This window comes from Musca autumnalis, unplaced genomic scaffold, assembly GCF_047663935.1.
Source record: "Musca autumnalis isolate F117 unplaced genomic scaffold, ASM4766393v1 scaffold_3, whole genome shotgun sequence".
NCBI lineage: Eukaryota > Metazoa > Arthropoda > Insecta > Diptera > Muscidae > Musca > Musca autumnalis.
In genome coordinates, this window is record NW_027411866.1 from 72728003 (window position 1) to 72745310 (window position 17308).

The window sequence follows — 17308 nt, forward strand, 5'->3', positions numbered from 1 at the left end:
CCCAGAATCATAGTGGATTTTTTATAGTTCTTTAGGACGACCCATTGTCCATAATAATCGTGGATTTTTTGAAGATTGTTAGGAGGAACCATTGTCCACAACAGACGTGGATTTTTTTAAGGTTTTTAGGAGGACCCATTGCCCACAGTAAACGTGGATTCTTTTAAGATTTTAAGGAGGACCAGTTGTCCATAATAAATAGACAGCGAAATTTTATGCAACCCCTATTTTTGGTCCGATTTATGTCAAATTTTGGGACTGGGCATATTTTTGGCTTCTGATTACATTGCAATCGAAACATATGACATATGCAAAATTATGCAAAATGCATAAATTTTTGCATATGCAAAATTTATGCATTTAACATATTTTCTTATGCAACAAATATTTCAAAAATAGGTACAAAAATGTTTGTGTGTAATTTTTTCTGTTTAAAATTCTCTTCAAACAAGTCAATAAAATAGATAAATGTATAACCACAGCCACAACCTTAAAATACCGAAAATCGGGAGGTATCGTTCTATGGGAGCTATACGAAGGCCTGAACCTAAACCGACAAATTTTAGGTGGAAAGTTTTTTGCATATGCTCATTTTATGCAGATATGTAAAAATATGTCAAAATATGCACGATATGCAAAATATGCATAATATGCACAAATTTCTGGGCCTAATTCGTTTTATTTTGTAATAAAACGAGTTTCTGTCTAATCAGATTTTCTCTACGACCATCCTAACCATATATGCATTTGCATAGGATTCCGCATTCTAATAATAAAATAGAATTTTCTGAACATTTTTAGGAGGGTCCATAATAAACGTGATTTTTTTAATTTTTTTTAGGAGGACCCATTGTTCACAATAAAAGTGTTTTTTATTTTGGACAAAAAGCATCAGTTGACGTTTCGTAGGTAACCAAGTCACTTGGAAGTCAAATTTAGTTATTGCATTCCAATGCTTAACAAAGATCTTGTCATGCCAAAATATACAGTTGCCACGTATCACTTTTTACTTAATTGTCACACACGTCTAGCCACACACCCACTCATCACAAATCGTTTGCTTCTTGAATGAAAAAAATTGTAATTTCTTTTTATCTGAAAGTGTTCAGCATTCATAAATTGTATTATGATTTGACCTACAATTAAAACAACTACAAAAAAACAAACTACAATTACAGCAACATGCGATTTATAAATAATTATTAATTTCTACTACGCGCCACAGTGATGAGAAACATATTTACGAGGAATGGTAAATGTAGTGTAATGGTAGACATTAGAGTTGTGTTGCTCCGGAACGAACTAGTTCCAAGGAACTATTGGAACTATATCCGGCTATATAGTTCCTTTAGTTCATAAAGTTCCAGCTCCAGCCGTGCATATAATTCCTTTCATTTATATAATTTATTTTCTTTCTTCGATCTTTCACGTTCGGTTCCTTCATCAGTCAGATGCGGCCACATTGTTAAATAAACGTAAATCACATCCTCGTTACATTGCTGCAATTTATTTATTTGCATGTCAATTAATCCACCAAAAAATGAAAAGAAAGAGAAAGATTCGTTAAACTACTTCATTCTCGGAACTATTTGGAACGAAGGAAATAGCAAGAACAATGAAAGAGAAATATTCATTGAACTATATCGCTCTCGGAACTATTTGGAACTATGGAACTATATTAAGGAACTAGTTCCTTTCGGCAAAAGGAACTAGAAAGATCGATCCGCTCCAGGAACTTTATTGCCCAACTCTAGTACACATGTCCGCCTTGTGTACATGGCCGTGAGTTCGAAATTCCAAGAAGATGACGTCACATTTTTAGCATAAAATCCTTTAGTAAATCCTGAACATGTGGTTTTGGACTATGAAAGTAAATTTCTTGTCTGTCAATTTTTCAAAGTTTTCGAATTTCTAAATTTTTATTGCGATTTCTTCGTCATATTTTTATTTAGCCTTGTGTTCGGACCTGTAGTGCGATTCTGTAACTCATTTTTTGAATTACCGACAAATATCGGTAAAATAAAAATGCTTATAAAATCGGTAATTAACGATGTTTTTCGGTAAGTTAACGACGATTAAAAAGTAATCGCAAAGTTTTAGCGATATCAAGAGTGCTGTCAACTTTTATTTGAACTTTTCACTCATAATTTTGCGATATAATTTTATCGATATTTGTCGGTAACTCAAAAAATGAGTTAGAGAATCGCACTACTGCTGCTCAAGTGCCATTATTATACTGTGCAACACTGAAAATGCAAACAAGTTTTAGTGGACATTTTCTGAAAGTACATATTAAGACTACAAAACCCCTAGTTGCGTTTCGTGTTTTTAGGTCGGGTTTGGATTTTATGGCTTCATCTATACCGGGCTAAAACGACCCTTTTTTAATTGATCCGTGCTTTATCTCAGAAACTAATAAGAATTTTGCTTTGCGGTCTTCAGCAATATTGTAGTCCTATAGTAGTAGAACTTCTATGTCAAACAGACGAACTACGAAAACCCGCATATAGCGCATCAAAATTGATAAAATATAGGAAAGATGACATAATTTCTGGAAGTTAAACCAAGTAGCCTTTAGCAAAAATTCTTCAAATAATGTCCTCTGCAATTCTTCAGAACATTCTGAAACTGTAAAACATATCGTCTGCTCCTTCGGAAAAGGTCGTAAGTCCCACTTTTTTTGGAAATCGCGTTTTTGTTACAGGATGATAGTACAAGTCAAAACACGTCGTATGATACAAAGTAAATAGTAGTATGTCGCGTTCTTCTATATGTTTTGCCATTGTCGGAAAAGGTCGTAAGTCCACAAAACGTACAAATTTGAATACGAAAAGGTCGTAAGTCCACAGGAAAATGTATACTTTAAAAGAATACTACAGCTTATGTAGTTCAGATATAATGTTTAACGTCATCCATGGTTGGGGTACAATGTAAAGAACTAGCCTACACCTTTGGATGATAATCGGATGGTATTTGGCGGAGCCTGTGGACCAAACTTTTGAACAAAAATGTGATAATTTCTATATTGCAACGAAAATTTACATTTGAAATCTATTTTCCCCTATAGGCGAACTGATTATGAAAGATGGACTTCTGGCCTTTTCATTGATACAAATTGTGATGCTGTATGTGTTCAAATACCTCATATATTGACAAATTTGTAAAAACAATCAAAATTTTTACTGTTTTTACTGTCGTATATCTTACTTAACTTTATCAACTGGTAATTTGTGGTTTCTCTAGGGACATTTATTCACATAACCAGATTAGTTTGTATTCTGAATTCAATAAAGTAATGCCTTCTAACGGACGGGTAAGTGCAATGCTTATATTATTAAATGATTCTAAAATAATAATTGATTGAAATGTTATTAAACTAAGAAGACATCATGGTTTTTGCTAACAAAGAGCAGTATGAATTTGGAATGAAATTAGACGATGGTGTCATGGGTCTAGTTCCCTATGATTTTCACGGTGATTCTGAAAACTCTGATGATAAACTTCCTAAACGCAGGAAGACATTACATGCTGAAGATTCTGCATGGTTTTGCGGACAAAAACAAAAGATGCAGGGAGTTGGGGCAGAAATACTTGGAAAGACAAAGAACGACACTATTTGGAATTACAATGTAGCTAAGAAACCACGTATGTACATTAACGGAATTAATCATGAAATTTAATTGTAGGAAAAGGTTGTAAGACAAAAATACAATATCGAAAGTGCAACGTGTCATGTTTTATATTTAATATTAGCCGAAACGGTCCACGTTGCTGGCCCTTGAAACCATTGATGTTACATTTTCTTATGTCAATTATATTTTTTTTGCATCGCAAATTAGATGGGATATGCAAGTGACTATCAATAACAAGTAAGAACGTTGTTAAATTCGTCCAGGCCGAACTTGTTATACCCTCCACCATGAGTTGTATTGAATTTTACTTCAATTAGTTTCCTTTCGTTTATGAAGTAGACTAAATACCAAATTTCAGCAATTTCGGCAAACAATGTACCTAACCTTCAAAAAACTGAAATTCGGGAGGCATCGTTCTATGGGGCTATATGAAGACAAATTTATGGGAGAAAGTTTTATACCCCAAACGAAGAATAAATACCAAATGTCAGCCATTTCGGAGGAATATTGAGGCCACACCTTCAAAATACCGGAAATCGGGAGGTACCGTTCTATGGTGGCTATATGAAGGCGTCAATACGAAACATCCTAGAAGTAATAGAAACTTCTATACCAAATTCTTTAAAAATTGCTAGCTGTATCATAATTTCAAAAGACAGACAGACGGTCATGGCTATACCGACTTAGAATTTTACTCTGATCAAGAATATATATAATTTATAGGGCACAGGGGTAACCCGCTCCTCCGAAATTCAACAAAATATATAGCCTACTTCCACCAAGGAATAAGTACTTAGGGTCGGAGATTCAACAACCGCCTCGCAAATTAATTTTCTGACCGATACTTTCACAACTTTTGCAAAAAAGCGTTTTTTAAAAAATAGGGCCTGCCCCCGCCCCTCCGAAATTTAACAAAATACAAAGCCTATTTTCACCTCGGTTGTTCCTTGTATATTCTCTAAAATTTTCAATAAACTCGGTTCAGCCGTTTTTGAGTCTATTAGGAACATACAAACATAGACACATTGTCTTTTATATATGTACTAGCCGGCCCGGTCCGCCTTGCTGGCCCTTGAAACAGTTTTATGTTACCTTTTCTTAAGTAAATTATATTTTTCTTGCATCGCAAATTAGTCGGGAACTGCAAGTGACTATAAATAAAACATCTTCGGAAATGTTGGCGTCTATATAAAATTTTGGCGGTATGTTAACTGATGACTTGAGGCATGCATTTATTTCATCTGCTGGAATAGTATAACTGAAAGTGTTTGTCTAAAATCTAAACGTGAATTGCTCTTAAATCCTTCAAGAATCGTTGTAAAGCTTCTTTTGAATTTTTATGTGCCATCGTTCATTCCTTCCAGATGATAACTTCTATTTCATATTGCATATTGAGGGTCGACTGTGTCGTACTTGTACCTTCTTTTATATATGTAATGTATACCTAATAAAGCTATAGCTATCGATATGTTGCCTTCTAATTTAAAGACTTGTTTTCCAATAAGATCAAAGCTTCGTTATGCATAACATCTGGTATTTCCATTGATTTGTAACATATTTCAGAAATTGGGAGTGATCGGGTCTTAATGCTAAAATATGTAACACGGGTTGGGAAAACGGACACGTTCGTAAGTTTATATAGCCTATTTCCGCCAGTGGCCAACCCTGTACATCATCTGAAAATTAATTGGAAATCGGTTCAGAAGTTTTGGAGATATAACGTATTTAAAAAATGGGCGTGCTAAAAGTGTTTTAAAATAAGAAGGGCATGGGGGAGGTACCACGTCCCCTCCGATTAAAAAAAATTCAATTCAAAACAATTTATAGCCTATTTTCACCACGGGTGTTCATGGTGTACATTCTCGGAAATTTTAAAGAAAATGGGCTCAGTACTTTCAGAGATATAACATACTTAACAAAGTGGGTATGGTCGGGTCTTTAAGCCCTAAATAAGTACCTAGGGTCGGAGATTCAACCATCGTTGTCTCGCAAATTTATTTTCTAAACCATACGTTAGTAAGTTTTGTTGCCAAGACAGAGTTTTAATAAAATAGGGCAAAGTGGAGGTACCCCGCCCTCGCAGAAATTCAACAAAATATATAGCCTATTTGCACCAGGAGTCATCACTATCCATTATCTGAAATTTTCAAGAAAATCGGTTTAGTAGTTTTGGATATATAAGATATTTAAAAAGTGGGCGTGGTCTGGTTCCAAATGAGTACATAGGGTCAGAGACACAACCACCATTGTCCCCAAATTATTTTTCTTACCGATACGTTCTTCAGTTTTGTTAAAATATCGTTTTCAAAGGAATAGGGCATGGAGGAGGATATATACCCTAATTTCACCACGGGTCCTCCCTGTAGATTCTCTGAAATTTTCAAGAAAATCGGTTAAGCAGTTTTTGATATATAAGCTATTTAAAAAAGTGGGCGTGGTCGGGTCTTTAGGCCCCAAATTAGTACCTAGGATCAGAGACACAACAACCGTTGTCTCGCAAATTAATTTTCTCTCCGATACGTTCGTCAGTTTTGCTAAAATAGCTTTTTTTTTAAAAATAGGGCATAGGGGAGGTACCCCGCCCCCTCCGAGATGCAAAAAAATATATAGCCTATTTTCACCACCGGTGTTCCCTGTACATTCTCTGAAATTTTCAAGTCGTTCGTTTCAGTTTTGCTAGGATTTCGTTTTTAAAAAATGGGGCATTGCGGAGGAACCCCGCCCCTCCGAAATTCAACAAATACGTTTTCACCACGGATCCTGCCTGTACATTCTCTGAAAATTTCAGGAAAATCGGTTCGGTAATTTTGGTTATACAACATATTTAAAAAGTAGGCTTGCTAAAGTAGGGTTTTTTAAAAAAGTATGGCATGGGGGAGGGAAATATGTAGCCTATTTTCATCACGGGTGTTGCCTATACATTCTCTGAAATTTTCAAGAAAATCTGTTCAGCCGTTTTGGAGTCTATACGGAACATATAAACATACTAACATACACACATTGTCTATTATATATAAGAAGATTTAAAAAGTGGGTGTGGTCGGGTCTTCAGGCCCCAAATCAGTACCTAGGATCGGAGACACAACAACCATTGTCTCGCAAATGATTTTCTCTCCGATATGTTTGTCAATTTTGTTAAAAAAGCGTTTTTAAAAAATAGGCCATAGGGGAGGTACCCCGCCCCCTCCGAAATGCAAAAAATTATATAGCATATTTTCACCACCGGTGTTCCCTGTACATTCTCTGAAATTTTCAAGAAAATCGGTTAAGCGGTTTCTGAGTCTATACGGAACATACAAACATACTAACATACACACATTGCCTTTTATATATATAAGATTTAATATTTAATGACTTTAGCATGGCCTTCGACACGGTCGTGCATAAGTTATTGATACACAAATTGGATACAATGGGCTTTCCAACTACACTTTTATCATGGATTTCTACTTATTTGCAAGATCGCTCCCAAAAGGTATCTTTCAATAATATAATTTCAAGAGACATTACTGTTCACTCTATTGTTTCTCAAGGAAGTCATTTAGGATCATTACTTTTCGTTCTGTACTTAAATGACCTTCCTTCTGTGATAAATTTTTCTAAAGTTTTAATGTTTGCTGATGACGTTAAACTATTCTGCAACCTTGATTCGCGAAATCAAGCACTAAAACTCCAACATGATTTGCATTCTCTAGTAAATTGGTGTAGTATAAACGGTATGTCATTAAATCTAAAGAAATGCAAAAAATTATCGCTGTTTAGAAGTCGACCTCCTTATTTTGAATACTTTATCGGTTCTCACAAGCTTGATGATGTTGATTCATTTGATGATCTTGGTGTCATTTTAGATAATAAACTACGTTTTAATTTACACATTGAATCCTGTGTCAATAAAGCGAAATCGCTCTTAGGGTTCATAAAACCTTGGTCCAAGGAATTTGATGACCCGTCAGTTTTGTTAGGATTTCGTTTTTAAAAAATGGGGCATTGCGGAGGAACCCCGCCCCTCCGAAATTCAACAAATATGTTTTCACCACGGATCCTGCCTGTACATTCTCTGAAATTTTCAGGAAAATCGGTTCGGTAATTTTGGTTATACAACCCCCCCGACCGTTTTGGAGTCTATACGGAACATTTAAACATACTAACATACACACATTGTCTATTATATATAAGAAGATTTAAAAAGTGGGCGTGGTCGGGTCTTCAGGCCCCAAATCAGTACCTAGGATCGGAGACACAACAACCATTGTCTCGCAAATTAATTTTCTCTCCGATATGTTAGTCAATTTTGTTAAAAAAGCGTTTTTAAAAAATAGGCCATAGGGGAGGTACCCCGAAATGCCCTCCGAAATGCAAAAAGTTATATAGCCTATTTTCACCACCGGTGTTCCCTGTACACTCTCTGAAATTTTCAAGAAAATCGTTTAAGCGGTTTCTGAGTCTATACGGAACATACAAACATACTAACATACACACATTGCCTTTTATATATAAGATAAGATTTTACCCAAAAGTTTTGGTCCATTGAACCCGCTAATAATTGTCTCATCACCATGTTAAATTGCAAGCTCATTCCATGTCTTAAACTCAAATCATTCTTAAAATTTCGCTCCGATCGGAATATTACTGCGATCTACAGGAAAGCTAAAAAGTCGGGTAAAAATTGTGGGTTTGGTCCATTTCACACCTTTCGATCATAACCAACATCTAATGGGGTCACTTCTGGTCGGAACCCGACCTCTCAACAAAATTTCGTGACGATCGGTCCAAATTGGAGGCCTGGAGTTTTATTACAATTGTTAATGGATGGACGGACACACATATATTGCTTTATCTCGTCAAGATATGAAAAATGGCAAGGGCGAATATTTCGCGATGTTAGACGAATATTCGACAAAACAAACTTATAATACCCTTTCCACATTGCTTTGTAAAGTTAAATATTTTATTTTAAAAACGTCCGTAAATTGTAGGAAAAGGTCGTAAGTCCCCACAAAAATACAAAACTGTACAAGGAAAAGGTCGTAAGTTCAAAGACATCCAATTATCTCCCAAACGGGACGGAATTTTATCAAACAAAGTACAGGTATTGAAGCGGAATAAATAAACGAAGAATACTGCCTTTACCACCATAGTAACATCTTTAAAACAGAAAGCGCTGGAATGTTTTTTCTTCCTCCTGAAAAATTTATTGAGAGGAACTTACGACCTTTTCCGACGCAGCAGACGATATCATACTTTCTACAAAACATATTTCAAACAAAGTTCACACAGGCTGTTTATTCTCATATTTGAAATTTCAATGTATTGTTGATTTATTTATCAAATTGTCGTTGAAAAATACGATAGAAACAACGCGATAGAGGAATTTTACAACAATGATAGGTTCTGAAGAGTTGTGTATTACATTCCAGCGAATATTTCTCCCAAAGATAACATTAAGGAAGATTTGACGGTTTTGGAGATACGCTGCGAAATATATAAAAATCACGGAAATTTTGGATATATTATAAATTTTGAGGCAATAAATGAGGTTATTCGTGTCCATAATGTTCCCAAACACATTCCTCTTGCTCTCATCTACAAGTTTGCAGCGGATGTCATGGAAAGATTCGTATTGGTTTCAAAGATATAGCCCCGATTTTCTTTAAAAATTCAATATATATACATGTTCAGATAGGGCCATAAAATCCGAACCCGATCTAACAAAACAAAACCCAAAGAGGGTTTTTGTCTACTGCGTCTGTACTTTCATTTGAAATTGTTTGCACAAAACTTACCTTGAAAATGTTGCACAGTGTTATTCTACTGGGATGACGAATTTTCTTCTTTATAACAGATGATAAATGTCAATTCTAAACAAAATGAGGTAAAAAATTCTTTCGTTAACAAGAATTCATTAACAGCAATAACGTACTTGCAATCCCAATCATTAGCATCTATGCGTCTTCCATTGACTCTATATTAAAGCAATTTTCAACTATTTGATATTGCGCAATGGAAATTGGTTCCCACTTGCACTATGCACTCCCTAACCCTCAGTGCCCCTAGTCCACAGTTATTTTGCCACTTACCTTTGTGAAATGCCACAACCCCATTGTATCTTCCATGCAATTTGACATGCTTGATGCTGCAGAAGTGAATGGCAACGTAATCTAGTCAATCATCAGTTTGATTCTGTGCAATTTCATGGTGTTGATGAAAAGTGTAAAATTCTTGGTGTTAGCCAATCAAGTTTATTTCCTTTTTTTAACTTTTACGGAATAGTTGGCGACTGGTCTTTAATGTAGCTGTATGTAGTCTATGTCAAGACAAACGGACGTGTGTAATTGAGTGCAGGGGTTTAAAAATCCTTTTTTGCTGGGGGAGTTCAAATCAATAGATATTTCAAATGATTTTTCTTCTTTTGCGCTTCTTTCTGGTATGTTTTTCCCACCCACTACGTACGTCTACTACGTCGGTTTGATTTTACGTGATGTTTCTTTCACCCATCCGTTGAGAATAATAAACACTTTGTTTGGAATTCAATTTAGAAAAAGCATCTAAAACTAAGGGAAAGGAAAGGAAAGGAAAAAAAACCTTTTCTATGTGAATTCGAAATTCGAAAATTATTTGAGACTTGAAATTTATTTTATAATGTAACTATGTGCGTGCTTTATACAAAGTTGAACTGAAAGTGGCTGACCTTTTGCTACAGAAAATATGTTGTCTGTTTCTGATTTTTATACCCTCATATTTATACATATCTAACGAGGGTATATGCACTTCGATGCGATAGAAATTGTGCCTATTTAAAACAATGGTTTCAGATCCCTCTTATGTTATATGGTGTAACTGATTTAGTTCAAACATTGTACAGCATAACACTTCTTCCTAACTTCGATCAAGGTCAAAAAGTGTCTATATCGGGCAACTTCTTCTGGTACTTCTACCACAGTTGTTCAGAAAATTTCGGTTAAGTACACTAAATTGCTATATGTATTACTAATTTCTCAGATTATAGATAAAAAAAAACTGAAAAAACATTTCAGCTATCGACAATAAATTACAATTGAACATGATAACTCTCGAAGAGAATTTGCGTTTTTGTTTAAGCTTTGTACATGATTTTATTTATTCTAAACATACATCATGCTCGAACAGGGTCAACTCCTACTAGTACCACCCCTCAAATTGTCCCAGCTGATGCCATGGGACTAGCAAATGAGAGTTATAAACTTCGTCCTACGAGCCCTAAAGACCCAAGAGTTAGGGAACTCCCTCTTGAAATCAACAAGCTAGCGAAAAAAAGGGTTAGACCACCTGAAGCAATTTAACAATGGCACAGGGTTGAGTAAATTGTTGGCAACGGTTAAATCGAATTCAGTATAGAACAACTGTTACTTTTAACGGTTTGGCAGTGATTGATTCGAAGAGGTGCGCGTGTTATTTTAATAGGCAGGTTGGTCCCGCTAATGAAATAGCGAAGACTTTCCTACAGCCGAGTCTGAAACGTTGGATAATCAACTTTATATGTGGGCGCCAGTCTTTTGTGGAATTCAGAAATAAGAAGTGAACCAGGGAGTTCCTCAAGGAGAGGTGTTTATCGGAACTGTTTAACCTCTACCTATCTTTAATTTCACACTGCAGATGGCATAGGGATCATTATGTATGCGGATGATTGATTGACGATCGGACCCTATCGTTGACGACTAATGTGATAGGTTAAATACATACATAGCTGACTTAATGCAGTTCTTCCGTTTGAGGAATATGAAAATATCTACTGCCACACTGCTCCCTCTGAACATATTGGTAGATGGTGTCCTGATTCCGACCAAAAACTACCCCAAGATATTGGATGTAACGTTCGATAGCATGCTTAATTCATCCATACTAGCCACGGCTATTTGCGATAACATTAAAAGTAGTAGCCGGCAGCACTTGGGCGCTAATAAGGAAACCTTGTTGGCCTCTTATCACGATGTTTGTGTATGCTATGGGGTGCATTTGATGTATGCAAATGTTAGCCCGCAGTGGAAGAATATCCAAACATTCCAGAATTCCGCCCTGAAGGCTGCTTCGGATCTACCGTTCCCTACTATAAATAAGTATGATATTTAACCTGATGGTGTCTCTGATGACCATTTTGGCAGGTTCAAACATTATTATAACATCCACTCTATTGTGGTTGTATGGTTTGAAAACATTTTTTCTATTTCTAAACTTCTACATTACATATTGTCCGTTAGTAAGACACTGTGTGTGGCGATAAGCTAGAAGATATTCACTTGTTTCTGGTTTCATACGTGCATACTCGTATGTGACCATGTGTTGCATACTTTACAATAGTTTTATGCAAAAATTTTATTAATCTAAGTTTCCGAGACTACAAGCTATATGAATACCATGACATGCATGGTTTTCATAGCAAAAATGATAAGAAAACGATAGAATATATTACAATAGAAAGTGGTGGATACATTTGTTGTCGTGTTTTCCTGCTCATTCTAACAGTTTCGCATTACATTTGTTACAATTCAAAACTATTTTTTAACTTGTGTATTCTTGTTGTTTAGAATTAAAAACCTCATCCAATTGTTTATCAAAAAAAAAAAAAAAAAAAAAACAAAACTTTAAGCAACACAATGTCCACTTCATTGTCTCTTGCAGATAAATTAGAGGCTGAAGCTATTCACACAAATGAACAGTTATTGGCATTTAATGTACGTAGTAAAGATGTAAATTGGCATGAATATACAACACCGAAGAAACCCAGATCTGCACCAGTCTATCTACAGAGGCAATTTAATTTAATTAGCAATTATCGTGAACCCATCGGCAATCATAATAGACGTAAGGTGTTACTGTGCCACGATATGATGGGAAATTACTTGGAAGACAGGTAAGCTGTGGTGTGAAGATGTTCTTATATCACACTTTTTTCCTGTTTGCTTTAATTTCTTGTTTTTAATTTTCTTATCTTTCCAGACATTATCACTCGTCGAAAAAATATGACGATTATCGTTTTTATCATTGGTCAGCTGTTGATTATTTTTGTTATTTTAGTCATTATTATATCACAATTCCACCGTGTGGATGGATAAATGCAGCGCATAAACATGGTGTTTCCGTATTGGGTAAGTAATGATAATAATAATACTAATGAATTTTCAAATATGTTTGTTAAGTAAATCATTCGCAAGGACGAATAGCATTAGGATATTAGTGGGTAACCACAATTAACAGAATCATAAGGATTCCGTATTTTGGTTGCGAATGAAACGGGGTAAAGTTAGAACCTAAACACAAATACAGAGACTTTTGCCTAAATATTACCAATCAAATTGACCTTGAAGGATTATTTGTAGATTAAATATTCTAGTGGCCGAGCAAATGGCGTAAAAATGCATAAGGTCTGAGAACACAACTTTTAACCATAGAGTTCTTACAGGAGTAAAGTGCAATTATGCCCGTCTTGGGGTGCTACTCAGGGATCCTCCTCCATTCTAACCGATGGCAAAGATAGTTTTATCTATCGATATTATCGGATTAACCAAAAATCTGTTGAAATGAATAGAAATTAAGCGGCTTCCGGTTTTGTGGATGTGAGAAAGTAAGTCCGTAGTCACACGTACAAAATTTTCGAAAAATATAGTTATGTTTTCGTATCTTTTTTTAAATAATGTGAAGAATAAATATCGAAAATATATAATGTTGGGAATATCGATAGTTTGCCAGCCCTATGCTATAGTCCTACGGTAACGAGTGACTTGGCTTCTCAGCCGTACGTGCGTCAATTCTAGGCAATCCTTAAATGTCCTTTAATATGGGGTTGTGTTTCGAAGCATAGCCTGAGTGAGACTATCCGGATATTTATATGGTTGAAAAAGTATTAATCGTCCAAGATAACCTTGGATTACTTATAAACCTACCAACAAATACCCTATCGCCAGTAGTGTATGTTCTATTTGTATATACACAAGGATGATAATTGCTATCCTTGCAATCCGGAAATGGGGTTTTGGAGTGGAGATCGTCCACTTGTCATCGCTTCGTTTGATGCTCCCAATAGGCTTTTGATCTTTAGATACCACATTACGAAATCTTGCAGATACATAAAAACCCTCTATTCAGGAGTTGAATATGATTCAGACTTTTCTTAGCTGCAATACCCTTCTACCCATTTGACGTATAGAATAGGGGGTAACACCCACTGCTTAGTCCAGAAACCTTATTTTTGTACGTTCTTTATTTTTATTTATTTATTTCAATTCACATTTGCCTAGGTCCATAGGGCTGCATACTACATTATAATGTTAAGACTAACAAAAATTAATATAAAATGAAGTAATAAGTAAGGGATGTTTAAACTACTAAACTAGACCAACTTCCAACTGTCGGTCTGCTTCCGCATCAGCTTCAAATCTCTGCCACATCCGAGTCAGGTGGTGGTACTCAAGTTGTGGTTGCAACTCTGCGTGATATTTCGGCAGTAGAGATCGCGGCCAGCTTGCAGTGAATCAAAGCCAATTACTATCTGGATAAGGCAATATTTTACTCCTTATCCTTGGAGTCCCTTGAAGATTGCTCTCCTGCAAAAGCCGGTCTTCCTGTCATCCACACCATTCCACCAACAACTAATGATCCTCATTAGTCATGCCTTCAGGATCGCACTTATCATTGATTGCTACCTCAGGCTACCTTTGCAGGCCTTCCTAGGTTAAACTACCATCCTCTTAGAACTTGGCTGTGGATCCTCGAAAGACCGCACTCTCTTCACACACGCCCGTTGTGAAACAGTTGTCTCGGGCACGGAGTCTGCTTTGAGGTCGCCAGTTGTATCAGCCACGTGATATCCCGCCGTTGGTGGTATAAAACTTTCCCCAGAAATGTGTCGGTACAGGTCCACGCCTTCATATAGCCCCCATAGAACGGTACATCCCGATTTTCGGTATTTTGAAGGTTGTGACTTCAATATTCCATGGAAATTGCTGAAAATTGGTGTTTAGTCTTCCTTGGTACTATAAAACTTTTAATCTCCTTTCGCCACCTTATTGACTTCTAAAAGCAAACTTTCATCAATGGTAGAACATTGAATATAAGAACAAAAAATATTTTAAAAAATACATTGAAATTATTTTAAAATTATTTATTTATTTTTTTAATATAATGAGTTTGCTTCTTGTTGGCTTGGCTATATGCTCTGCAATTTTGTAAATGGATCAATGTTGTAAACCCATTTAAATTGTATTTTAAGTATGGATTTTCATGAAAAAGTATAAAGTGCATAAAAATCCTTATTATATGAGGATTTTTATCGCTTTTTAATTAACATTTGTCATTGTCATTCGTTTGCCTATGTAATTATGAATGAAACACACACTTGTTAGGCATAAATCTCTTTCATATTTGGTAAGGCAAAACTATACCCAGTAAACATTTCAGTCAGAAATGTATTAATGTATGCGTTAAATTTCGACGATTGGTTGAAAGAATTCTGTGAATTTTGTATACCATACATACTCGAAACATATATATAACTAAATGGACGAGAGCGTAAAAATCTTCTCCACTTCCTGCGACCATTGGGAATATATACGAACTCATTTCACTGGGATGCTGTTTGATATTATTCTTTTACATGCGGTGTACATACACACAAATACACCCTCGCATACTACATACATACATACATATCAATCCAACGGCAGCGGGTTCTTTCGTACAGAATTGACCCGAAACCATAGTGTTTCGGCCAGTGGCTGCCAACCTAGCATCAAACCTATGCTTCTACGTAGGTTTCATGCTGCAACAACCACAACATACATACATATACATATGTACGTATGCATATGTAAATTTGCAATTTGTATGGCATTTCATTAAAATTTGCATTATTTCAATATTTCCATTTCTCATCATCATTACCCCCTCTCTTTCTCCGGTCTTTTTCACAGGTACATTCATTACAGAGGGTGCGGATGGCTCCAAACGTTTACATGATATTCTGGCATCAACTGAAATGATAGACAATATTGTCGATGCTATGGTGAAATTATGCAAACATTACCATTTCGAAGGATGGCTCATTAACATTGAATGTAAAGTGGAATCCGAATCAATGGAAAATTTATAGTAAGTAATTTGCTGTGAAAAATATTTGCCTTCAAGTTGGCTCTTACATGTAATTTATGTTAATGGTAGTGACATTATGCTAAGAGATATATCTCATTTATCTATTGAAACTTTGGGACTTGGTTTCTAAGGGAATGGGAAAGTTTAAACCAATGCGGAATGATTGTTTATACTAAACACCTACAAATATTTTGGAATGCTAGACTTAAATGAAGCAGATCAATGATCATTTACGAAATAAAGTGGATTTCCATTGCGTATACGTTAAATAAAAACCATTCGATTTCCCTCAACCAGGGAGGGCCTGCAAAGGCAGCCCGGGTCAAAAACCCCCAAAACCGGTTGGAGGGAAGCCACACAGACCCGGGATAATGACGGCCCCGGATGACCTTCTAGTGGCGATCATTGATAGATAGGTCTGATCTGGAAGGCAGGATCAATGACGATCACTGGTTGCTAGTGGAGGGTCTTAAGAGGAGGGTTATAACCTCCGATGATGTGGATGAGAGGAAGACCGGCTTTGGTAGGGCAGTTGTATGCAGAGGCGTCAAGGTCATCAACTGCAAGGATGAGGAATCGCGAGATTTCCTCATTCAAACAGTGAAAGGCGCTGATGAAAGACGGTTGCAGGCTGGCTGCGATTTTCTTTTATGAAATCACATCAAGGACTGCGCCGACAAAAAGCGAAGAAAAGTTTAATTCTTATTTAACTCTATAATTACAGCGATGACGATACGACAGTCGTGAGGCTGGAAGTAGGCTCCGAAAGGGCCTTGATGCTAGCATCAGTCTACATGCCGTATGAGGTACCTGACCCACCAAGTCGATTGGTGCGCAAACTGGTGGACGAGATTTCGGGCAGTTGCAACTTAGTAATGGACTGTGATGCAAGTGATGCCAAGTACTGCCGGTTAGGGACTTAAGGGATATCTGCCTACATCTCAGTCGAAGTTAAACAGTTCCAGAGATATCATCCCGCTGTGGGTAACTCCCTGTTATACTATACGGGGCTTGGATTTCTTGTTCGTGAATTCCACGTACGACTGACGTCCACACATACAATTGATTCTCCAACGTTCAACGTTTCAGAATGAGAATTTGATGAGATACTCGACTACCGACTGATTCAGCATTACCACGAAAATTCCGTCAGAGCCCAACTCTTTGGATGATAACGTTCCTGATGGCATCCATTGTTTACATGAAAGAATTTTTAATTGTTTGTTCCTCCTCAGCAGGAAGAGTTCTAATGGAACGTGGTACTTTTCTCTTTGCCCTTTTACTCCCGGGGTGCTCGACAAACTGTAGATTAAAATAACTTTAATCAGACAGTGTAACGTCGCTCAACGTGACAGGATTCCTTTCTTCCTTCTTTCAAGGGTTCGAGAGTGATTTAGCCGTTGGCCACAATTCACTTATTCCGGCTCCAATGTCGACCAGTCTTTTTAACTTCCTGTGTCAGCTCCCTGACTCTTGAGCAAAACTCTGAAGAGGTGATTAATGAACTCTTCGAAACTAAGCCAATTAGTTTTCCCATGATTGATGTATGTAAGTGC

At 36.4% G+C, this 17308-nt stretch overlaps 2 protein-coding genes across 3 annotated transcripts in view; one reads left to right on the top strand and one right to left on the bottom strand.

Moving 5' to 3' along the window:
- LOC141400145 (uncharacterized) overlaps positions 1 to 17308 on the bottom strand; it is a 406721-nt gene that overhangs the window by 141890 nt on the left and 247523 nt on the right. The gene's annotated exons all lie outside the window — the stretch shown is intronic.
- Positions 1 to 17308, top strand: part of ENGase (cytosolic endo-beta-N-acetylglucosaminidase) — a 73370-nt gene that overhangs the window by 27531 nt on the left and 28531 nt on the right. The window contains exons 1-4 of one of the 2 annotated variants that reach the window (XM_073979593.1): positions 12014 to 12089; positions 12288 to 12519; positions 12606 to 12754; positions 15575 to 15752. In XM_073979593.1, coding sequence (XP_073835694.1) covers positions 12029 to 12089; positions 12288 to 12519; positions 12606 to 12754; positions 15575 to 15752 — 620 coding nt within the window. In that variant the 5' untranslated portion in view covers positions 12014 to 12028. Of the gene's footprint in view, positions 1 to 12013; positions 12090 to 12287; positions 12520 to 12605; positions 12755 to 15574; positions 15753 to 17308 lie in introns of those variants that run through there. The other variant, XM_073979594.1, reaches the window with a different exon arrangement.